Raw genomic sequence first — 26,021 nt, forward strand, 5'->3', positions numbered from 1 at the left:
CTGGGGTTAGTAAATGCTAAGGCTCAGAGAATGACAGAGTCGGGGGAGAGGGGTGCTATTTAAAATAGGGAGGGAGAGCTGTGAATGAACTGTGGAAGTGAGCATGCAAGGAACTGGAGAAAAACCTAACAAGAGAGCTAATAGTAATAGCCAGTGCAAAAGCCCCAAGGTGGGTGCTTAGGGTGACTGAAGGCCAGTAAGGAGGTCCATGTGGTTAGAATGAAATGAACAGAGGGAAAGAGATGGAAGAGAATATCGGATTCAATAGATTGTAAAGGCTAGGGAAGCTCTTTGATTTTATTCTGAGTAGATGAGACGCCATTAAAAAACTTCAGGCTATTCTTGTTTTAAAGGGATGACTTTAGTAGATATGTTGAAAATATGCTCAAGAGAGTCAAGGGGGCAAGCAAGGAAACCAGTTAGAAGGACTCTGCACTTGGCAATGGTCTAACCAGAGATGACCACAGTAGTAGAGCAATGAAGAGTGGTCAGATTCTAGATGTACCTGGAAGGTAGAGCTCACAGGATTTACAAACAAACTGGATAAGATATGAGAGAGCAAAGAAAAGTGTAATTGATCATGCTTTCCTTACCTCCTTCTAGATTCTAAAATTATTTTGCCAGCTATTATTTTCTCCTACCATCAATAATCTAAATTTCCTCAAAATAACATGAAATAAATATGTATTTTCCAGCACCTGTCTACCTGTGGGGGTAACAAGTGTTAAGATGAAGAAAATGACAGGGAGTCAGGGATGCTGTTTGAAACAGGATCATCAAGGTACCAAACAGCAAAGGAAGTGAGAAAGTGCCAACAGAGGGGAAACAATATTCCAAGTGAGGTAATAGCAAGTGTAAAATATAGAGTATTTTGTCGTACGTGTATCTCAAAATTGCAATCATAGCTAAACATGCATAGCAATTTGTAATAGGAGGTTATAGCTATAATAAAAGGCAGCTTACTATGAATTCTGACATATATAGTTATGAATAACTTTCATTATTAAGAAGGATGACAATACCGGTTGAGTCACACAAATAAAGGCATAATCCTACTCCTTTTCTTTTGATTTTTCCTACCCACCTGAAGAGGTCTCCAAATTTACTTCTGAGGTGACTACATGACACGTAGAGATCATAGAGGTAGGCTAAGATGCATCTTTCGGGAGAAGAACATTCTGAGGGGTTCACAACATGCTTCACCACACCACACAACCTGAGGAGAAAACCATGTGAAGAAATCAGGTGCATATTTTGCTAATGTATATGTTATTGTTTGAATCTTTTAGAGTGAAAATATGTCCATTTATTATTTGGGCAAGAAAAACAATATCAGAGTGTTGACACCAATGATTATATAATTGAACAATTATATAATTTACTCAACTAGTAAATAATTGACTAAAATATGAGTTTCCTATTTTGATATTGAAATATTAGATTTTTTTAAAACTTCAGAAATGCCATTAACAACTAAAAACAACAAACTTCTCCATATAGAACGTATATATAGAGGAATCCATCAATTAAGTTGCTATGACTAGAATACAAAAGGAAAGGTGAAGTAGAGAATCTCTCTTCAGTAAAAAGATTCACAAATTCAATGACTTTTCAAAGATTCTCAAATCCAGTCCTTTGTAAAGGAGTAATTCTTCTAATCAGTAAATCTGGGAAATCCATTTTCAAGACCATAAGCAGTTATTTCTGGCATGAACCGGATGAATTCATGGTTTGAGGTCACATTTCCCTTGTTTATCCAAAGGAGAAAAAATTTATTTTATTGTATCTGATATAAGAATTTAGTGACATTCTCTGTAAGTCTTTTAGCTCAGAAGTACCATTACTGCTCGAATCTTTCATTTTCCCCAAATCAGAACTATGGCCTCTTTGGTCATACATAGTTCGTATAACACAGAAGTAAACAAGAGTGGTCCATCCACCTATCTGTGAATCCGATTCTATGTTGTATTCTGTTCTAGGGGTCAGCCTGCAATAGCTGGACTGTTATTAAAGTCAAAGCGGGCTTTAGAAATTATCTGATTTCACCTTCCTCATTTTATAAGGAGGGCTCTAAGGCTCAGAAAGGTGAAGTAATTTGCCCATTGGCAAAGAACAAGTCCAAGTGGAGCGCTTGGGCCTCCATACTCCTGGTCCAGAGCTCACTCCACTATTCAGGGAACAGGGAAGTCAGAGGGAGCCTAGGATGTCAAGGCCATGAAGGAATCACAAATCGCAAACACCAGAGGTGGAACTCAGGACACGATGGGAGGAAATAGTAACAGGCATCCCAAAACCTGTGAGCTGACATCAGCAGATGGGGCCACCAGGCAGTTGATAAAAGCTGTCAATTACAGCAAAAGTGTCACACAATTAAGAAAAAAATTTTCAATCAGTTGTTAACTATGTAAAGCAAAAAAATTCCAGAAATACCTGAAAAGCAAAGAATTATTTTCTGATTAAAAGACATAAACATCTATTGAGAGTTTGCTAGGTACCCATTGTAGAGCAGTCAGTGTTTCCTCAATTTTTTCACTTGCTACAGTAAGAAAAACATTTCACATTGAGATCCAGTAAACTCATTCGCATAAGTATAAAAAAACCAAAATAATAGTTTTGGGTAAAATACTTATCCTTACTATGTACGACAAAGTAAAAACATAGTTAATATCAAGTATGATTTAAGAACATTTAATAGAACATAAATTTTAAATGTCAAAATAAATGATATTGAAATAAATTTCAAAATAATAAACAAAAATATCCTTGTCAAACCTATTATAGTCATGCTATGACCAACTAGTGGGTTTCCATACTCAGTTTAAAAAGGATGGTATAAATTAAACAGCATAAATGAACTCTTAGTTCAAACGGCTTTTAGCAATTTGGTAGATTTATTAGCTACTTGATGTTGGGTGCATAACTTCAAGCACTTCATTCAGCAGGCCTGAGCTACAGCTTCTTGACTTGTAAAATGGTATTAATTATTCAACCTTACAGGGTAGCTGAGGGTTATTAAGTACTTCTCTATTTCCTGAATTCTAGCATTAATTTTATCACATTTAAAAACGGCTGGTATATTTCAGATTTCACTTCATAATTTATGTGTAAAATTAATGTGGTAGCATTTCCTTTCCCTCCAAAAGCTGCTGTTAAATGGATGCCCCTCTAGAATGGAGTATAAATTGATGATATCGTGGACTAGATTACAAAACACAGAGTACTCTGGAACCAAAGAAATCCATGTTTCTTTTGAGCCGAGGAGGAAAATGGAAGAACAGGTTGTCTTTTTTTTTTACTTTTATTAGCATTTATTTGATGCTGAATTTACTCTGGGCCATTTAAGTTTTTGTTTTTTTCAGTTTCTTCTGAGATATCTTTTTCTTCTGTGCAAACGCCTCTTCTGGTTTAGGAACAATCTGCCCTTTTTCAGTTAGGATCATCTCAGTGTGGCAGGGAGAGCTCATGTATGAGTTAATCCACCCGCGAGCTCTGTATAAGTTCTGTACCCACCGTCTTGGGAGCTTTGTTCACCTGGCTGTGCTCAGTGACCAGAGAATCTACATCTAAACCCTTAAGGTCAACATTATTCTCTGCATTTTTGAGCGTGTGCAGTAAAAACAGCACTCTTTTTGGGCCACCGACCCTGCGTCCAGCTCCACTGTTTGGCCTGGGCACACCTCCCAACTCCTCCATTGTAGCGACGGAATGGCACACACTGCTTCCATAATGTGACATCCTTTACATACTTGGTGGCTTTTCAGATACACATACCCTTGGTGGCCTTGCGCAGTTTTACGAGTGTTCTCAAAGTGAACGCAAAGATTTGAACCTCGTGATTTGCAGGATTTTGTGGGGTTCTCTGGGCCAAGTGAATAGTGAACCATGTCTAGAGGTCACCTCAGGCTGCTTACGGGAAGAAGCACGTTGTCTTTCCTTATAAAAGACCTGGAGAAAGGAGTTTGCAGTAGACAAAAACGAGCTCAGTATAGGGTTTCTGAGAGGTCATTATACTTCTCAGGCCCCTGTAGCCTCAGCCTCTAATGGGGATGATAGTTAATTATTTAGACCAACTGCAGTAATGGAAGGAGAGAAAACCTTAGCCTACAATTTACACAAACCAAAAACCGACTAAGAATCGAGAAAATCGCTTGTGCTAGATTAAGTCTTATTGAAAGGGAGCTTCAATTTACTTTAAAATGAAATTAAAGAAGTCAATCTCTAAGATGAAAATGCATGCAAAGCTTATTTGTGTTGGAGTCTCCAAATACAAACTGAAATTACATGAACAAAGTTGTCACATATTCACCTCAGAATAACCCATGATGCTGGGTGGCACAGATGGCAGCTGGCTTATATTGGTAGAAGTCAGGGGAAGGGAAGTACGGCAGAAAGGAAAAGAGGAAGGGAGGAAAGAATCATACTTTATTAAAAATAACATTTTTCATGCTTATAACGCCTTCTTTGATAAGTGTTTTCTTGCAAAAATATTCTTTACGTTCTGTCTTTTCATTGAAATAAATATCAATACTATTTTTCTCTTAAAACTACAATAATATTTCATCATAAATTATACACTCTCGGATGTGAAAAACGATAATGACATGATATATACCGACCCTTCAAACACCTGGGCTGTCTGATCAGGGTTCAGGATCAGACAGCTATGGTACCGCCTGAGAACAGCCACGATGCAGACACACAGACCCGTTGTGTAACTTCCTGCCAGGCTGGAGGATTTCAGGAGCAGCTCGGCTTCTACCACACTCAGCTCATTTAGTAGCTACAAAGAGAGAAAAGACTGAATGAAAAGGCAGCTGCCAAAACAAATAGGAAAACAGTTATTTTAAAAAATGAGTCATTCTAATACTACTTGATCTTGCCCCTTATCCTGAACCAGGACCATAAACATATACGACGACAGTCTCAGAAAACACACCCCAGTGAATTACACTGGTTTTTACTTTTAATCCTTTACCAAATTAGAGTTTTCCTTCTGTCTAGACATCATGGTATATACAATCATAAAGTATCCAATACTAAAACAGTTAACATTTTATGGAGGGTCAAAGCTCTGATTATTTCAGAGAAGAACATACCACCTCATTGCCCCCACTCATTTCTCTTCTTTTGAATAAAACATAAGTTATTTATCATTAGTTTCTTGTTACTAACAAAGCTAACACCTCCAACAGAGTAAGCAACAGAATCCAACTTGTATTTCAATTTACAACAACAACATGACATAATCAATGAACTCAAGTATATGTATAAGAAATATACCAGGACTAATCAAATTATAAGATCTTATTTTTTTGCTCTTACCCTAAAATATACTCTGTTATAAACAGCAAATAAACTTTCACCTTTCCCTAAGCAAAATTACAAAAAACAAAAAACAAAACCAAACAAAAAAAATCCCCAAACCATAAAAAGCTCACATTTTTAAAATGACTATTATATATTTTAGGACTGAATTATAATTACTTAGTGGAAAACTATGAACACAGTTGCAATTAAAATGCTAGTTGAACATGGTTGATTCAGAATGTCTCAATTATTAAAAAATGCACAGGTAGTTCATTTTAAATTGTATGATGCCTGGTGGGTTTGCTTTCCAAAGAAAGAGAGAAGTAGAGTCTCTTTGACACCTGTATTGCGAAGTCAATTAGTCCATTGATGTTCAGCGCTGGCTCCATGAGGTCAAAGATAAGCTGAATATGGTGAGCCAAAGGGAGGTGATAGGACGTCCCTGACGCAAAGCTAGTGATTTGTTCCAGTACATTGTTGGAGATCTGTGCAAACAAAAGTGAAAATAAGTATAAGACCAATGTTCCAAATAATTATTAAAATATTTTAAGTTTTAAGGAAGAAATTTGAATTTATATGTGATTCTATTTAGAAGACAGTTAAAACATATTTCTACAGAAACCAAAACCATGTACAAATCAACTTCCTTACTACAACTATAATTTGAAGAAATAATCCAAGTTGTCATCAAGATCTAGACATAAATATCCGAAAGGTAGAACTCCAAATATTAATTAATTTCCAGGTAACATCTATCTGATATCAATAGATTTGTAAAACGAACATATTGGTTTCATCTCAATTGTATAGTATTTTATTTCAATCATCAACAGATTTCTCCCTTATCAATAGCAATGTAAGACCATAATGTAACAATGTAAGTATTGCATTAAGGATTATTTTATATAGTATTGATTATTACCAAAAGGTAAAAATATTTTCATGATAAAAATTAATTCTTCTGAGGAAGGCAACCTGAGACTTAAAAACATATTTAAAAACCAACTAAGGCCACAAACATATATTGCATAAAACATTTTAAAGGAAATATGAATCTCTCAAATGCATAATGAAACAGCTTTGAATGACTGACTACCTGAGATGTCACTTGATGCTGATCAAAATATGAAAGGAGTTGAAGTTTTGTGAACACCGTCTCCAATGTTGGAAATGCTTCCTGTTTGTTCTTCCTAGCTTTTTGTCCTTCATCTCCAACTAAATAAACATGAAGTAGATACATTATTCTCCATTTAATAGAAGCTTTAACTTTAGTGTTCTTGTTTTTCTTGAAGTATAGCATACATATGAGAAAGTGCACAAACTATGAATTTCTACAAAATACACATACTCATGTAACAAAACTCAAACCACACCATCACACACCAGAATCCCAGAACCTCCCTCAGGATCCCTTCAGTTACTCTCCCTCCCCAGAGGACCAAGATCATGACTTGTAACAGCTTGGATTGGTATTGCCCACCTTGAAACTTTACATAAAGGGAACCAAACGATATACAAACTGTATACATTTAACATCTGGCATCTTTCACTCAACATTATGCTTCTGAGCAATTTTAATTTGTTCTAAAAATTAATAATTCTCACTCATGTACAGTATTTCAATATGTGACAATAGCACTATTTATTCATCCAATAGAATGAGTAGTTTCTAGATTTCAGCTGTTGTGAGAAGGGCCTCTATGAACATGTCTAACTAACTTTTAAAATAGGATGACCTCAACAAGGAAGGGGGTGGGAATCACCCAGGCTCACTCTGACATAACAGGAAACTTGACTGGCATTTTCTTAGGAGACTCACTAAGATATTTCCCCCAAACAGTTTAATATGTAAAAAAGGAAATTTACACAATTCCTAACTTTTTTAGGAGTAGAATGGAATTAAATCCTTCCACATTAATGGAAAAGTGCTACACTTATCAATTTAGCATACCGAAGTTTGAAGAAAATTCCAATAAAATTTTTTTTATAAATACTGCTATCCCAGAGGGACTCTTGTTCTTAAGAGTTGAAGGATAATATTCAAAAATAATTAGATCATGTTTTTAACTATTTCTTAATGCATGTATTTACAAAGACATATCTAAAGACAAAAAGAAAAGGTTAGATTATATGATCTCTAAGGTCATTTCCAACACAATGATTCTCAGTAGTCAAAGACCACTCACATCTTATTGGAAAAGTTTAGTTTTAGAGAACAAAGGTCACTTGACACATTTCTCTATTAAAGACACAAGAAGGATTTCACTGAACCCAAAAAGATTTTGTGAATGGCAAATGTAATGGCTTGAAAAAAATAGCATTAGAAGAAAGGATATTTCTCTTTCAGGAATAAACAATTACAGTTTAAGCCCCTCACTGCCTGACCCCCCCCCCCCAAAAAAAAAAAACCCAGGCCGTTTTTGTCCTAATTTCCTAAAACAAACAAACAAACAAACCCTAATATTAGAGTAAATCAGAACTAAAAGGTGCTGAAAACATAAGGTACAAAACTGTGCCACTTTTATCAACACCAACCATAACACAAAGAGCAAGAACTAATAAGTTCATCAAACCTACTTGTTTTTCGATATGTATTCTCAAAGTTACAAATTAAGTGTGGAACTATGCCTTCAATGTAGCTGCTCACATGTCATGAGCATGTTCAAAATATCCAAGTTTTGACTTTTTCACTTACTAACATGATTGATCCAAATCTGAAAGCTCACATCAACAGTTGGGTATTATGTGTTTTAAAACTGAAGTTAACATAATTAGTTAGTCCTTCCGGTGACCCAAACAAAACAGAACAAAAACAGCGGGCATGAGGAAGTAGACCCAGCATGAGAATTTGTAAATGCATCTTTTTGGTTTGTTTATGGGAATTGCCTTTACTTATTTACATACAGCTAACTACTTAAAGTCTCGTATTAAAAAGATGCAATTAGTTCTTGGCAATTTATATTCAATTTCAAAGAAAAAAATATAAAAAATTAGTGGTGGTTCTCAATGGGATACTTTATTTTAATGATATTTACATGACTGATAATATCATCAAAATGCATAGATTTTCCTCATCAGCCTAATTTCATTTGTTTTCATCATATATATTATTGTTCTTCAGTTGCTTAATTTTGGTTTTCTTTTTTCAAAAATCTTTACATTCTAGAAGTTGTGGCCTTTTAGAGAGCGTTATGGTAAACTTCATTAATGTTTTCAAAAGACGTGCCATTGAAAACCAAAGATGGCTAGAGTCAAGGTAAACATAAAGTGAGGTCTGACCATGTTCAACTGGAAATATCATACAAGCTTTAGATGGTAAATTCTCCTAGGTGAGGCCTGGCTGATCTGAGAATGCTCCTAATGAGTTCCCCCAAATCGTATTTTTCTGTGTAGCCAGAAATCAAATACATGCTTACACGAGTTCTGTCTTCCTGCCTCACCAATTCTCATCATTGCTGAAAACAGTAGGCAAATTTCCATTCATCTGAAGTACTGTTAGCTAGCATCTGGTGAGCATGCTAGGTTTTAAGCAGTGATAAACATACACCATTTATCAGAAGACAGCTCACTACGTCTCAAGTTAATACATTTCTGATTGAATTTTATCTAAAATGAGGGCAAAACAAAAATTCCCTTTGAAGATGCCTCTTCAAGGCGTTTCTATTATTACTGTCTCAAAAAGCAGCATGGAACCACAATGATTTTCTCTTTGTGAGTTCATAAGCAAGAACTGCCTATTTCAGAGACTGATACAAAGATAGCACAGACTACAGTCTGGCATTAAAAACCTCTGAGAAGGAAGGAAGCAGACACAACAGAAAAGGATACCACATTGCTTCCTTCCCCTTCGCACCCCTCTCAGTTTTCCAAAACCCAAAATTCCATAGGATCTAGAAAGACTCTTCATGATTAATTTAGATTTTTAAAATGTATTACTGCGCCTTCTATAGGAGATAGTATTCACCCATTTTCAAATATACAAAAAGTAGTTTCAAATATTCTTCGCTAGCTAGTTGCAGGGCTTCTGAATTGAACCCATTTCCTCTTTTTCTTGAAAAGAGAAAAGGAGAAAATGACAGATCAACAGTTTTTCTTAGAGCACTTTGTTCTTTCCAAGCTCAGTAATGACAGGGCTATAACAATAGGGTTTCATTTCCCTTGCACAGCTCTACTCCCTCAGGGAGACTTTGTAGTACAAGGTCCTTAACTGACAATGGAGGAGGGGGAGAGTTAGGGAATGTGATGCAAATCACATGAAGGTAACTTTCTTGTTGTGTTCCAAGGACTAACCTTGGACCTCAGATGCCCTCAATGTCACATTCAGAGTGAAAAACGTGTTGCCTGTGTACCTTGTCTCTGCCTGTGTGCTCCTCCTGATGGAGAGGAAAGAGCTATTTCTATTTACATTAGATGTATCTGTACTTTGTTGCAGGAAAGAACTAGCATGGACAGACTCTAGTTGTTCATCTGTTTGAAGTCTAAAGACAGGGTCCCCCATGGAGAACTTCATAAAGAAGTATTTATTTTGTACTGAACAACAAAGTAGGGTTCCTAGAGGTGGTTCACACCATGTGTAGGAAGTGTGTGGTTTGCACAGGGAAAATTCAAATTTCTTTCCCCCCTTTGTATTTAAGTAATAGAGAAATGAACATCACTGATGGTAGTGGAGTATATATAATGATATCATATTTTAAATCATATGACTACCTAGTAAAATAAACAAATCTTGAAAAGAGTAATTAGGCAAATGTGAAGTGGATAATTACAAAATTTCAATTATGAAACGAGGTGATATAAGATAAAGGCATAGCTTCCCTGTAAAAACTATGTAAAAAGCCAAGGGAAAGAGGATTCCAAGTAAAGAAGGCATTACAGAACAGGGAACCACATTCCATTTTTATTTGAAATCATTTGGTGATATGAGTAGCCCACCCCAACCTTCTGAATAACGTTTAAGATCAGCAGCTACACTTCCTGATTTTTTATTATGACACCAATATGAGCACCCAGAGCAAACTACAAACTTGAAAAGGAAGGGAAAGAGTTGGGGAAACTTCCAGAGTAAGAGTTTTCCAATTCATTCTTCAGTACTTCATTTGTGACTATTGTAGAAAATTTGGGAAGTACAAAAAAGAGAAGAAAATAAAAATGACCTCTATCTATCTATAGAACATGCGACTTTAGTGTAAGGATTACTATAAATGGAACAAAGACCGTAACATCTCAATGTGCTTATTCATATTTCAATGGGACAGTCACTGAGGAGAGGAAACACTGGGGACGGTGCCATGCACCAAGCTGATAAAGTCTGTGCTAAGAGAGAGTGCAGCGGACGGCACAATGGGAGAGAACGCGTTCCGGCTCTTTACCCCCTGTCTCTGTGGTGCTCTTCTTATTTAGGATTTTCAAAATATCTTTGGTAATCTTCTTCAGTTGATGCCTCGCTTCATCACGCTCTTTGCCCACTCCGTACAGAAGGATTGTGCGCTGGTTACATTCATGACTTGAAGATTCATCCTGCAAAACAGAAAATGCACGTTGAAACCCTTGTTGGCAGGGGTGGGGCTGCATTTCATGTCCATGGAATGCACTAACCACAGCCTCTCCATGCTGGCTTGCAGTGGTGGCGCCCTGCCCACAGCTCAATTCACCTCAACTCCACTGGCAACACCCATGTTTTTCCAGTTTGGGACTTGCTAAAGTTTAAAAAAAAAAAAAAAAAAAGTCAACTGACCTGAAGTCTTAATAGAAGCAGTTGATGTGGGCGTACCCTACGAAGTAAGTTTTGACTATTGAAAAACTTTTCATTGTTTAAAATTTAGCATGGTGTTAATTTCCCATCATACTATCTTGTTGTACTTTTCCCTAAAGAGAAATATTATTTCTTAGTAAGTTTGTTTTTCTATATACAGCATCATTAACTTTTTCACAGTCATAAAAAAGATCTTGCTAGGATCCTCAAGGACTTTTGTAAAATTGTTCCGTTTCCTTCCAACATAACTGTGCAAGATACATGTATGTTTATTTCCAAATGACAAACATGTAGAGTGCAGATCTCATGAGCTGTGAGGTAAACAGCTGGAAATGCTAACATGTTCTGACACCACCTCCTCTTTTGGTCCAGCTCCTCAGCCCTGCCCACAGACACGGTGAACTCAAGCACTATTTCTCCCACATGGGAAAGGAAAATATTTAGTAACAGGGGGGAAAAAAAAGGTACAGGTCACTAAACACATTCCTTAGCCAAAGTCCAGGATGTGTTCTCTCTTGCATCTGGTTTTGCATTTTTCTATCTAAATTTCTTTCTTGGGTCTTATTCTCTTCCATTTTCTTAGGAGACTTCCCAGCTCTGTCCTTCAGTCCATCTTCTTTTCTTACTGTTTGGCCATGTGAGGTGCTTACCCTTCCTAACAGTATCTAATCCTAAGGAGCTTACATGAGAAAATAATATCTCCCAGGAAACACAGACTATAATGTGTTCATAATTAGCAGTGGCCACCAAAGAGCAAAATCCTTCAGATGTGGAGAATTCCAGTGTTTCATTTGGAGCCGTCCACGTGTGTACTCGGCACGAAGTAGCATTTTGCTTTTGTAGGCTTGAAATGTTTCTGTCCCTTTCCTCTCAATCTCTTTTTGTTGTTTTGTCTTTTTCTCTCTCACACACTTGCATTCAAGGTACCACTTCTCCCTGCACTGGTTCCTTTTTTTATTATATTCTAACTAGAAATTTGTGTGCTCTTCCAATCTATCATGCTACCCCATCCCCAAATTATTATTGTTTCAGGTGTTCAAATATTCTCCTTAAAAGAAAAAGGCTAGGAGTCAATCTATTCTAGAAGCTGTTGTTATTTAACGTATCCTGAGTATCCAAATCTCCCCCAAATTTTCCAAAGACACACTTTAACCACAGGATTAAGTAATCATAGGTAGTGATTCCTACACCTGGCTGCACATCTGAATCACCTGAGTTGCTTGTTAATCTCCCATTTTCGTTGTTGTTACACAGCATTATTGATATGTTTCTTTAATGGCTGGTGGGATATGCACCTATGAACCCTACGAGAGGGCACTGAGAAAATCGTTCAAAACTCAGGCAGTGTCGGTCACGTGCGCTGGTAATGGTTTTCAGTTAAGGCACCTGTGGTCAAATGATTCTAATGTAAACTGTGAGGGGTGATGGAAGGATGTAAGCAGTTATTCAAAACCTGTTTATAAAGTATCTACTTACAGCAAGACAAGGTGCTAGAGACCCTGAGAACAATTCAAGGATGATAGTTCCTTGTCCTCAAGGAGTGCAGATTCAGTAAAAGTGGCATTTGCAGAGCTAGACACCCAAACAGGGATGGCAAGGGAAGGTGTCCTGCAAATACCCACATGCTCATCAAACACATGAGAGACGGTGGCTCCACACTGTACCCCAAACAGCCCCAGCTCAGAGTAAGAGAGCTGTGACTGTATTCAGGTCCAGCTTCATGGTCTTGGATATGAGCCTTTCTGAGCCTCAGATTCTTCCCTGAAAAATGGGGTAACACCACTTGCCTTATTAAGGTTTTTGTGAGAATAACTGAGATGAAGAATGTAAAAATTTAGCAGCACTCCCTGCCACCCACTCATATTTTTGCACTTGTACTTCTCTCGAGCACGCATCTCATATTCACATGGTACCACATTACTCAACATTTCTCAAAGATGCTGGGCACTTCCTTCCTTTGCTACGCTCCTCCCACCACCCAAAATACCCCCAAATAGCCTCAGCCTCACTTGTGGAAATGCTATCTACAATTACAACCTCAGGCCCCTCACTCTGTCACCTCAGTTTAGTGAAAACCCTCACCACAAGAGGAACAGGGAGGGGAAGAGACACTTTGGAGCACTTAACCACAGTGTAATTCACTCATTTTCTAGGCATTTCTTTAATGTCTGAAATCCCATTTGACTGTCAATTGTGTGAGGTGAAACCCCACGTCTGTTGTATTCACATTTCTATTCTCCTTAATTGGCACTGACTAGGTACTTAACATTTGTTGAATACATGAAATAATAAATAAGTGGACTGATGAAAAAACACATGACTGAAAGATCAGAGCAGGGATGAAGAACAAAAAGCAGTTTTGTAGGAAACTTAGCCTGATAGTTCAGTGCTAAAAAACTGAAAAGGAGACATGAGAGGTAGAGAGAAAAAGCAAAAAAGTGTGTGAGGTGTAGCTAGGCCTTAGTAGTGGGAATTAAAAAGTAAGAGGCAAAATCAAGTGGTATCTGAAGGAATTTAGGAAAGGATTAGATATCTCATTGGATTTCAAGATGGATTCACTAGACAAACTATGCTGTGGGGAAAAAGTAGGTAATAAGGGCAAGGAGCTCATGAATTCACCTTCAGGTGAGAGAAATCTGAGGGGTAGGTAGAAATGGTTTAGATTATTTAGTAGGTGGTTTGACATGGGGACTAATGCAGAGGTGACAGCTTAGGGATAAGAGCAACATGTCACTGGGAGGGGTGCAAAACCCCCATGTTCTCTGCGGGCGGGGGAGATGACAAAGAGGCCTGAGACAGTGAAGGGGATAAATGAGCCATCAAACGATACACATGCACTCTCCATAATTAATAAGAGCACCAGATACATCGGGCTTACAGGAGTCGGGGAGGAGAAACTGAACAATGGGGACCACCAACAATCTCAAATGCAGTGAAGAAATCACAATAGATGTGGCCTCTCTGACTTGTTTATTAAGAAAAACCATGTGTGAACCTAAAAAGAGAAGTTTCTCTAGAGTGGTGGGGCAGAAGTAGGAAACACAGCTGAAGTAAGAGTAGATGGTGAAATGGTAACGGTAGAGGAAGCAACCCACATTTACTAGAAGCTGGGCATGGAGAACAATAGCTTGAGAGCAAAGAGAAAAGTTGTATTAGGATAATCAATGGCAAGCTCTTGATTCAAAGCTATGTTTCAAATAAAGTCTCTATAAAGGAAATCCAGATTGAAAGGCAGGTAACTGGTAAAGGAGATAGACAACAACAGCCTCTTGTCTGGGTTAACTTGGCAAGAAATACAGGCACACCTTTCAATTAACCACAGGGAAAAAAGAAAATTGGTGAAAAACACAGGGAAATTTGTAGGTGAAAAGCCTGTATCAGTTCATGGGCCCTGATATGCTTAGGGAGCGGGGCCAGAAGAAAAGTCATGAGTTGAGAGTTGAGAGTGAGGGGTGGGAATTAGAAACCATGAGCAGCAAGCAGTTAGATGGAAAAGAACCATCGGTCAGCCTCTATGGCGTGTGAATGCCATACTTGCTTCAGATGGCTAATATTTTTAGGAAAATCATGATAGCAGTCACTAGTCTTCAAACAGAAAGGCGAAGTCTTTTAAAAACGACTGTTTTTCAATAGCCCACAAGATGGGTTTCTGTGAATTTCTTGTACATGTAGAAAATGTACAAGTTTTCAAATAGCAATTTATACTACATGAGAATAAAGGCAACCTGAGAAAATGGACCAAATATTTCCAAAGGTACCAATAGCTCTACTCTTTCAACTAGGTATTCAAATGCCCTCAAATTGCATAATTATAAGTAACATTAATGATTGGCGATCCGTACTGAAGAAGTACTCACTATTTATTCCCTAAAGGACATTTATTGGGCAGCAGAAGGCATCAACTGGGGAATCCAGGGAAGTCTAGCCATCGCTTTCACGACAGCCCACCTCCGTCTCTGAGTTGAACAGCTCATCTTCCCTGTAAACTGAGTTCTGAAAATCTCATCCTCCAGGTCAATTACTTTCTTTCTCCAGATACTACATCACAAAGACTTAACTGATAAGGAACTAGAAGGACGCATGTCCAAAAACCCTGGAAGGCCTCTTACATACAGAAATCAAAACATGTCTCTTGAGCCACAAATCCTTAGAAGGAAGAATTGAAGTTAACTGAATTGAAGTCTATTTTAAGTCATGTTCATTTCTTTAAAATAAGTGGTTAGAAACATTGCCAAAATGCGTGTGTGTTCACAAAGACACAACAATGGTGGTGAGATTATCAGAGCTATGTACTCTCCTTATTCATATTTTCTGATATTTGTACAGTGACCCAATAACCATAGGACTTTAAAATTAATGTTAATGTTCTTTTTAAAGGGAAATACAAATCCCACTCTAAATGTGCTTCCTTTTCTTCCAAGCACTAATGGAAACCAGATGAAGTCGATGCAATTGTCCCGATAAAAACAAAATATAGCATTTCAGACCTCCCCAACGCACTTTAATTTTGTATGTTTAAATGTGCAAAGGCAAACCCAGTAAACATCATAAAGTAAACTGCAAACAGCAACCTACCTCATCTACCTCATCCTACCTCATCATGAAAAGTAGTAAAAAACACTTTTTAAAAACAATGAATTTATTGACAAAATTTTTATTTTCGCTAACTCATTAAAATGAAGGACTCTTAAAAGAAGCCTTCAAACATTATTTCTTTTAGCTGAATTCTTCAATATACCACATTATTCGGTTTAGAAGAAAATAACTTCAAATAAGTGTTACACTGGCCATAAGCCTTGGACCGGGATGGGAGAACGGATGTGCAGATGTATAGGGAGCTGGGTTACAGGAACAAGAGAGTAGCAGCTCCTTCTCAGTCGTAACTCTACCGGAACTGCAGTAAATTTTTCAAGAAATCAAGAAAATAGCAGACTCCTTTAATTTGATTTGTATAGGAAATTCTTGTTCTACAATAGCTTATACTCCAGAGTATTGCTGAAATGGAGCCTTTATCCGATAAACTCAGGGCATCCTAGGAGCATAACGGGGTTTAACCAGATATACTAGTCCTCTGCTTTCAAGCAAAAATAGTCACAACAAGGATGACAAACAGTAGAGCAGAGGAAGCTGGTATTCTCTTTTAGTAAACATCCCAGTGCCCAAGTCTCCTTACTTCTGGGATTTGTCTTATATCTAACCTAAATTTCTATACTCTAACAGGTAAAGCCAAGCTGGATGACATAAGCAACACCTGACTTAAAATGCATGTGTTCCATCAAAACATTCACTAATGTGAAAATGACCACATTTTGAAACCATAAAATTTTAGAACTACAACAGCCTAGGAGCTCCATCCTCCTGCCCCGCCTGGTTCCACAGGGACTATATGGTCCTACCATTCAGGACATGGCCCTCTGGGCAGAGAGGAATCTCATTCAAAGTTAACATTTCAGATAAGCAGATAACCTTTAACAGACTTGACAAAATAAATACACCAATTAAACCACGTGCATGTAAAAATACTGGGGATTAAGTATATTTTTCTAAGTCATCTCAATCATAGAAAATCAATAACCAAATCAACCAAAGCTAGTTCTCTTCTCAGTAGTACTATATATAATTACAAATTGCATGTGTTGTTTATTGAGAGGACAAAATGCACAACTTGCTCTACATTTATTCGTATGATAATATATACTTTTGTAACCTGACACAAATCTCACTTAAAAGATTTTAGTCACTTTCAGGGTCCAGTGGTCTAAATGGGTAATTGGCAGTGATTCGTTGGAGATGATTCACAGATAGGCATGGTTATGAGTTAAAACCAGAGAAAAGAAAAAGTTAATGCAGATCAAGGGCTGGGGCCTTTCCTTTCCCCTTCATATCCCCTATTCATAGCCCTCTAGGAGTCTGGAAATACAAATTCTTGATAATGCATATAATTTAAGTATCCAGAATCAGTGTTCCTTTAGTATAACACATTAATTTGTTGAAAATAGTAATGATTTTTTTTCACAAGTCTTGTTTCAATTGAAGGACTTGGAAACACTTTATAAACAAACTCTAGAGTTTACAATTTGTTGTAAAGGCAAGGGTGACTCCTGTTTTCTTGAAAGAAGTGCCTCCATTCCATTCATGGCGTTCACCTTTCACTCCTCAGCCCCAGGGTGGGGTGGGGTTGTGGAGACAGTGCCATGGGGAAGGTTTGCAGGTTACAAGGATAAGAAAAGCAGCCTCTGGGGTCAGATGGCAAGGGCTGGGAACTGATCGCTTCTCCAATTAATTCACTGCTCTGCTCCTCAGCTTCCCTTATCCAGAGAATGGAAACAATGTGAATATCTACTTCAGAAAGTAGCTGAGATGGTAAAACAAGTTAATTCATGATAATAAGAACTCAAACATTGCCCATTATTATTCTGAAGTACATGGAGCATGAAAGCTCTGTCAAAGTATAATTCTGTGTCTCCAAATAATTTAAGATTATCACTGCAATAGTCAAATTTTAAAATAGAAATAACTTAATACCCACTTTTCCAAGAGTTTTATATCAAACTTACACCTCTGATTGACTAACAGATTAGGAAATTATGTAACTGAAATTCCCAAATGAAATGGCTCAAGTTCATAGCTTGATTTTAAATTCTAAATGCCCACAAAACTCTTGTGTCAATTTACATCAGTGGCACTCAAACTTTAATGTGCGTGAGCATCACCTGGAAGGCTCATTGAAATACACGTGCGGGTTCACCCCAGAGTTTCTGTCTCACTGGGGCTACGTTTGGTGCCCAAGAACGTGCATTTCTCACGACTTCTCAGTGAAGCCTCACTGATGTTCTGCACTTTGAGAACCATTGTTGAAGATTAACAAATGCAGAGACAGACATATGCAAAACACAGAAGAAAGAAATAACCAAAACATGTGTTCACAGCAAAGGCATCTATCTACCCAATGTTTCTACTGGTAACAGAAGATTAGTTTAAAAAATTGTGCGTGTGTGTGCACGCGCTTGCACACCCACATGCCCACAATAATATTTATATCCAAGTAATAGTGACATGAGTATCCCTTAACTTAAAGATTTATTTTCCCCAAACTAAAAGCTAGGTTAAAAGAAAAAAATTTGTTTATATGTAAATTCTATTCAAGAAAAGCATGAAAGACATATTATATAATAAGTCAGGCAATGGATACAACTGTTTTTCTTTCTAATGTAATTTTGGAATCTTATCATTTATAATGGGAGGAAACTGTTTCGCCTACAAAGAGTTGATCAAACACAGATTTAAAATAATGACATGATTAGCCAGAAAAAAAACAAAGAGCAAGGGACTTAACATCCCTAACAAGCGCACATTTCGAGTTAATGCAATTATTTGTTAAAATGTAATATATCACCCAAGTTGGGCACAATATGTTTTCAGGTAAATAATTATCTGAGAAAGCAAGCTTGCAACCTTCTCCAGGAAGCACACTTTGAAAATCTTGGATTTATCATTTGCATGGAAAATAACCAAAATAACTCATAAAGCATCAACTCTATGGCAGGTTTCAGTAAAAACCTGCAAGATTTCAAATTGCTTTTTAAAAGATGACTTTTCACACACCCTGCCCCACATTTCTCAAGGAAATAAAAGGAGAAGTGCTACAAGGGACCAGACGGAAATTCAGTGTCTGCAGAGCTTTGAATGCAGAGCATCTGAAGGTAATTCTGATTGTGAAGCCCTCCTTTCCTCTCTCTCGCTCTCTTTCTTTCCAGCACCCACAGGATTTTTACGGATGAAAACTCAGCAAATTATCATAAACAGTTTTAACAACTAAGCTAAGACATCAAAAAAGAAAATACCAGATACCACTCTGCAGGCTGAAGTAACTACCACTTACTGGATGTATTCAAATTCTTCAAGATCAACGGAGTAACCAGGTAAGTTTATATCTAGAAGTATTTGACAAATATAGGTATTTACACTACGATGTATGTGTAAATTTTTTCAAGTCTTCTTAACATTTTTGTTGTGACATTCGGATATGTTTTCCTGTGGCTTGTGCTATGAACAACAAAGATGTTTTGTATGCCATATTGTGCAACATTTTGTAATAAATTTTTTTTATGTCATCAATGCCATTAGATTCTAGTTTAGCTATACCTAAATCTAATTGATGCCACTCAGTATGTTTTGAGTCTTTTTTGCTAAAATTCAATATAATGGTAAATTTATTAACATATAACAAAGGTTTAAAATAAAAGTAATGTCATTTATGTACAAAGCAGTTCAAAATGTTATTAAATGCATAAAACAGTCAAAATATCAACTTTTTATTTTTTGTGGATTTTTGACGAATTTTGAAAAAAAAATCAATTAATGCAGTGAAAGAGTTAAAATTGGAAACCTTTAATAACTATCAATGCAAGCACTTATTTGGAATAAAAATTTAAACATAAGCCACATTAATGGTGTCAGAGATAAACATTAACTTCTTCATTAAAAAAATAATTTATACAGAGCATGGAAATAAAATACAAATGATCTTATTTTACCTCGAATGTGAAATGAGATTTAAGTATAGAGGGAGCTGAAATTCTCAGTATCAAGAATATTTGTTAAGTGGATTATAGTTATAATCTATGCAAAAGGAGCATTCCCAAAATAGAATTTCCAAAACCATCAAAGAATACACAACTAAAAGCAAATAGCAGTAGCAAGGAAAGTAAAAATCAGTGATCTTGTATCATCAAGTAAATACTGGTTTTTGCTTGTTTGTTTGGTTGTTGTAAGTTAAACAGGTGAGGAGGTATTGAAAATTGAATTGTGATAACATGAATCTTAATTGTCTCATTTTCAGTAATTAAAGGATAAAAAAAAATAATTCCATTGACATTTTGGGGACTTTAGTGCTACCTTTGTTCGTCATATTTAAATCTTTCACATGGAAGCCTTTTCAAAAAAATTAAGGTTTTTGTACTTTTAACATTACTGTGTCTTATATTTAGAAATCATATTTTATGTAGAATCAATTCCATTTGTCTTTTATGAAATAAAAAAAATTCAAATTTCACTTTAAATTTCAAAACTTAGATGCCAAATAATGTATTCAAGTGAAGTCTTAGTTTCCATTATAGCCATCGGTTGGGGTATAAGAACCTATGGAACTAGACATGGACGCCGTTTTGATGTTTTATTTTAGCTACCACTATACACCCTCTAACCTTAGAAAGCACGGCCGGCTGTTTTGAGGAATGCCAGCTGATGATCATGTACAGAGGCCATTTCCTTATTTTTTTACTGTTTTAAAATTTGTACTGAATAAGTCAATAAAATGTATGCAAAAACTTCAAATATACTGAGCATAGTTGGAAATGAGATGTACCTGGGTTAAAATATTTGGAGCTCAAGAATGAATCCCGTGCTGATTTTGTGAATGGAGGACAGTAATATAAAGGCAGAAATAGCCTCTAATTATAAGAGAAAATTTCCTTTCTGACTCAGAATTTTATTTAATAATAAATTTCCAACAAGGCTAAGAGGTGGGGGGAGTTAAAATATTTCCAACGAGTGATTTTATACAAATTTCTTTCCACTTTTAAAAATTCTAATAGGCAATTATCAGTCATTTCTCCTTAAAACCCTTTGATGGTACCGGAGTAAATGAAGTCCAGGAATAAGGATGGTGCAGAAAAAGTGACTGTGAATAGAAACAAAAAAGCTAAGAGGAATGGAAATAAGGCTAGAGAAGAACAAAGCACAGCCCAGATATTTCTCTTTTAGTTTTTATATATAAATATGTGTGTGTGCCTAAGATTAAAAATATCCCATAAGAGGCAAATATTCAACAAATGAGAAATACAATCTATCCATACCTCCTCAGACCATTTTAACTTTGCTGGAGATAGAATGTTTGCAATGATAAAATATTCTTGAGATTTAGTTTTCTGTGTTCTTACTAACTGCCATAAGGATCAGAAACCTCCATTTTTAGAGAAGACTGTCCAAAAAAGCCACACCTGGAGCTAAGAGCAAAATCAACTATCTGAGACTGAAAATAACCAACCCCTCCCTTCCTCTCTAGGTAGCAAAGAAGAGACACAAGCCATGGACAACCTGACCTCCGCGGCTGGGAATGGCAGCCTGTGTACCCGAGATTACAAGATCACCCAGGTCCTCTTCCCGCTCCTCTATACGGTCCTGTTTTTCGTTGGACTCATCACGAACAGCCTGGCAATGAGGATTTTCTTTCAAATCCGCAGTAAATCCAACTTTATTATCTTTCTTAAGAACACGGTCATTTCTGATCTTCTCATGATTCTGACTTTTCCGTTCAAAATCCTCAGCGATGCCAAACTGGGAACAGGACCACTGAGAACCTTTGTGTGCCAAGTGACCTCCGTCATTTTTTACTTCACAATGTACATCAGCATTACATTCCTAGGACTGATAACTATCGATCGCTACCAGAAGACCACCAGGCCATTTAAAACATCCAACCCCAACAATCTCTTGGGGGCTAAGATTCTCTCTGTTGTCATCTGGGCATTCATGTTCTTACTCTCTTTGCCTAACATGATTCTGACCAACAGGAGGCCGAGAGATAAGAATGTGAAGAAATGCTCTTTCTTCAAATCACAGTTTGGTCTGGTCTGGCATGAAATAGTCAATTACATCTGTCAAGTCATTTTCTGGATTAATTTTTTAATTGTCATTGTATGCTATACACTCATTACGAAAGAACTATACAGGTCATATGTGAGAACAAGGGGGGCAGGCAAAGTCCCCAAGAAAAAGGTGAACATCAAAGTTTTCATTATCATTGCCGTATTTTTTATCTGTTTTGTTCCCTTCCATTTTGCCCGAATTCCCTACACCCTGAGCCAAACCCGGGATGTCTTTGACTGCTCTGCTGAGAATACCCTGTTCTATGTGAAAGAGAGTACTCTCTGGTTAACTTCCTTAAACGCATGCCTAGATCCATTCATCTATTTTTTCCTTTGCAAGTCCTTCAAAAATTCCTTGATGAGTATGCTGAAGTGCCCCAACCCTGCAACATCACCACCCCATGAAAACAGGAAGAAAGGACACAATGGTGGTGACCCCAGTGAAGAGACTCCAATGTAAACAAACTGAGGTAATACTTCCAGCTGTCTGTGTTTGGGACGCCTAAAAGGAAATCACTATATAAAAATATTAATACTGACTAAGAAGTAGCTGAGTTAGTAACAATGACTCTTGAAGAAATAGACTACAAAGTGATTTTCATTTACTTTGCCAGCATTAAAATGAAGGGGGAAAAAACCTAACATGTAGCTATGTAGCAAAACAAACTGCCTCCAATCACCACGCTACATGCAAAACTACAAAGAATGCATGAATTGTAGAGTTTTAGCAGGATGGCTAACCATATAATATCTAGTGGAATTCTTTAAATACATATTGATCACAGTGTTATTGTCAACTTACTATATAAGCAACTAAGGTTGATAAATCTGATCAAACCTTCTGACCAAAAATTATACTTCTTAAGATGTATATACATCCTAGTTCCCTAACCCAATGCTCATCTATAACGAATGATATTATAAAAATTTAAGTACACACACAGAATAGTAACTACTAACCTTTAATTATTAGCAAAAACCTAAGGAATTTAAACTAAATGGTAATAGACTGGACTGATTTTTTTTTTTACATTTCATTAAGAAGATAGAGGGTTCAAAACTACCTTTCCAATAAAAAGAGTAGAAACAGCAAACAAAATCATTAAAATAAGAAGAGTTTTTTATGGCATTCTATTACAACAACAAAAACAACCCAGAATATTTCCTTAACACTAGAGAAACCAGTTTTACTAATGTTTTGACAACTTTTGTAAATACATCATTTATTAACTAGATTCTAGAAACTACCTGAAGATTTCTCTTAGTGAGAAAAACGAATTAAATATGATTATGCAGTTTCACAGCACAACTATTAACAGGAAAGTAATTGAAATGTTTGGAATTACCTGTTTGTTATATGTGTATATACCAAAAATTTATATTGAACTCTAAATCACACTTTGTTGGAATTTCTTTGTTCAAAGACATTAGATACCATGACTCACCTTTTATACTCTCCTACATTACACATCAAACCTATTTAAGAAACAATAGCTGGCAACAGTGTTTTATATAGTGCTTCATGACACAATATTAGGCAAAGTCTCTTCTGAAGGTGACATCTCACATAAATTAATTCAGATGTAAATGAAAAATTATGTCAGACTTAAAATGTAGTCTGATTCCACCTAAGCCATATTCATTGTTTTTTAATATAAACAAAATATATAACACACTTGCAATTTGACATCATTTATCTCAATTATTTATGATTGATCCTCAGAGGTTGATTCTCAAACAGAAGGCATAGATACCAATATCTCAATATAATGCAAGAAGAAATTAAAAGGGTGAGTTGTAGTATAAGCAAGTTCACTGAACTTCAATAATAGTTGATTTATCCAAACCTTCCACGAGTTCTGCTGAGCTAAATTTCAGTACAGAATTGAACTCATTTAACTTCTAAATGGTATCGATTCCCGAACAGCCACATTCCTTCTGTGGCATTGGTGCAAGCAAGCACTGGATGTCAGCAGAGATGCACACAGAGACATGCGCCCCACAAACATGTGTATTCCAGGTATCACCAGGACAACAGTGGTAGCCATTTCTGCCAAGTCAACTAATGCAACTCACTCTAATGTCATCTGCATAAGTGTGCGTGCTTTGTAAGAATACCGGGATATTTGAGCTGGAAGAGAAATGAGAGCTCAAATAGCTGACCTTTGTATTTTGCATATGGGGAAAGTAAAGGGCAGATCCACTCTTCAACCCACCCAAGTCGGGGTAGAGAGTGGATTAAACTGACGACATCACAGTGCCAGCATCACAGGAGGCACCAGGAGACGGCCAAGTAGACAAAGACTTTCCTGAATAATCTTTCCTTTTGAACTAAACTAATTCACTGAGATCACAATTTCCACAAGAGAATTAAAAGCAAACCAGAAATGCTAATGGTATGATGGTACTTTAGTAAAAAAATTGTGAAGTGTTTGGAATTGCCTATGTTTTTATATATATATTATGAAAAATTTACATTAAACTCTAAATCACACTTTGTTGGAAATTCTTTATTCAAAGACATTAGACATACATACTCCTATGTCAAACATCAACTAAACCCATGCAAGACAGATTGGGAGATCAGTATTGATGGAATGCTCATTATACATAGAACATATCACTATCTCCAGCTTTAAGAATTTTAATATACATAATACATCCCACATTTCACAGTAATTTAAAGAAAAAAAAGTGAAGCCAAATTTTGTAGACTCAGGTCCACAAGTTGAAAAATTCAGAAATGAGACAAAATATAGACTTGCCCAAAGCCTTCATGACTAATGAGTCCAAAGGATGCTGACAATTGGCTTTTTCTCTTAGTGGCTGCTCACAGAAACGTCTAAAGCAGTGAGCAGGTGTGGCAAACCATAGCGTGCAAGCCAGACCTAGCCCGTCCCATGTGTTTGTGCAGCCCAAGACCTAAGAATTGTTTTTACATTGTCAAGTGTTTATGGAGGGAAAAGCAGAAGAAGAGGAAAAGCTCGGGTTGCATTCAAGTGATATGAAATTCAAGTTTCAGCGTTCTTAACAAGGCTTTATTGGAACATAGCCACACCCACTCAGGTTTTACCTAAGGCTGGTTTCCTGCTACAACGACAGGGTGGAGTAGTTGTGTTAGAGGCTACATGGTCACAAAACCTAAATGTTTACTAACTGCACTTTAGGAAAGAAGACTGACAACCCCATGACTAGAACTTTTAAAAACAAGAGAAAGTCCTATGCAGAAAAAGAGTCCTCTCTCCATGCACCTAGGTATTTCAGTAGCTTTGCACTAAAAACAACCGCAGATTCTGGTGAGGGATCAAGGTGATATTCCAAGTGGTACAACAGTGGTGCCAGTGGGAACTAGACATGTGGAAATATACTTACAAGTCAATAAGTAAAGAGAAAGAGCCTGACTTTTTTAATAAATGGGAAAGAGCTTAAAAAATCAATGTCCAGGAGAAATACAAATGGACATAAAAAATATAAAAAATATATATGTCAACAATAAGGAAATAAATTTATACTTAAATGACGTGGCTTTTTTTTTTTTTTAAATCAGGGAACAGTATGTTTTTCCAGGACCCATCAGCTCCAAGTCAAGTAGTTGTTTCCATCTAGTTGTGGAGGGCGCAGCTCCGTGGCCCATGTGGGGATCGAACCAGCAACCTTGGTCTATGAGCACTGCAATCTAACCAAATGAGTTAATCAGCCTCCCTATAACATGACTTTTTTAACCTATAAGTTTAGAATTTAGAAGATTTAGAAGATTTTTAATAACAGTGTTGGAGAATCCCACTCATTGAAACTAAATTGGTACAATCTTTCTGGAAAGCTATTTGAAAATATCATTTAAGATTTCAATGCATAGCTTTTGGTCTAGCATTCCACTTCTAGGAAATTTCCTACAAATACGTTGGAACAGATGCACAAAAATATATGGACATGTATGTGCTCTACGGTACCGTTTTTAACGGGGAAAAAAAAATAATGCCCATCAGTAAAGACTTAACTAAACTATGGTAACTTTATATAATAACCTTTTTAAAAAATTTGGAAAGTCACCATGTACTAACATATAATAAAACAAAGATCCAATATGTTAATAAATGTAAATCTATTTATTTTCACACACATTGGTATGTATATGTAAGGGGGATTAACTATCATTTTCTGCTATATACATGTCTATATTTGAAATCTTTAAACTTATTTTCCCTGTATAATAGCAATACGAAACTGAGTATTCATATAAATGTTTCAGATAATATTATGAATGCATTGACTATTTCTAGTTATATGTAAGAGTTTTCTTTTTTTTTTTTTTT

The 26,021-nt window shown here is 36.5% G+C and overlaps 2 protein-coding genes across 6 annotated transcripts in view; one reads left to right on the forward strand and one right to left on the reverse strand.

Annotated features, from left to right (window-relative positions):
* Window positions 1-24,202, forward strand: part of P2RY12 (purinergic receptor P2Y12) — a 48,930-nt gene extending 24,728 nt beyond the window's left edge. For 3 of the 5 annotated variants that reach the window (XM_019661320.1, XM_019661318.1, XM_019661319.1), the window contains exons 2-3: window positions 18,817-18,981; window positions 21,126-24,202. In XM_019661320.1, coding sequence (XP_019516865.1) covers window positions 21,149-22,168 — 1,020 coding nt within the window. In that variant the 5' untranslated portion in view covers window positions 18,817-18,981; window positions 21,126-21,148 and the 3' untranslated portion in view covers window positions 22,169-24,202. Of the gene's footprint in view, window positions 1-774; window positions 843-11,069; window positions 11,086-18,816; window positions 18,982-21,125 lie in introns of those variants that run through there. The other 2 variants (XM_019661321.1, XM_019661322.1) reach the window with 2 other exon arrangements.
* The window catches only part of MED12L (mediator complex subunit 12L), a 350,111-nt gene that overhangs the window by 81,169 nt on the left and 242,921 nt on the right, over window positions 1-26,021 (reverse strand). Inside the window, exons 17-21 of the mRNA XM_019661307.1 lie at window positions 10,677-10,824; window positions 6,404-6,522; window positions 5,649-5,792; window positions 4,617-4,780; window positions 1,085-1,216 (exon numbers count right to left, since the gene is read on the reverse strand). Coding sequence (XP_019516852.1) covers window positions 1,085-1,216; window positions 4,617-4,780; window positions 5,649-5,792; window positions 6,404-6,522; window positions 10,677-10,824 — 707 coding nt within the window. The remainder of the gene's footprint in view (window positions 1-1,084; window positions 1,217-4,616; window positions 4,781-5,648; window positions 5,793-6,403; window positions 6,523-10,676; window positions 10,825-26,021) is intronic.

This window comes from Hipposideros armiger, unplaced genomic scaffold (assembly GCF_001890085.2).
Source record: "Hipposideros armiger isolate ML-2016 unplaced genomic scaffold, ASM189008v1 scaffold_344, whole genome shotgun sequence".
Classification (NCBI taxonomy): domain Eukaryota; kingdom Metazoa; phylum Chordata; class Mammalia; order Chiroptera; family Hipposideridae; genus Hipposideros; species Hipposideros armiger.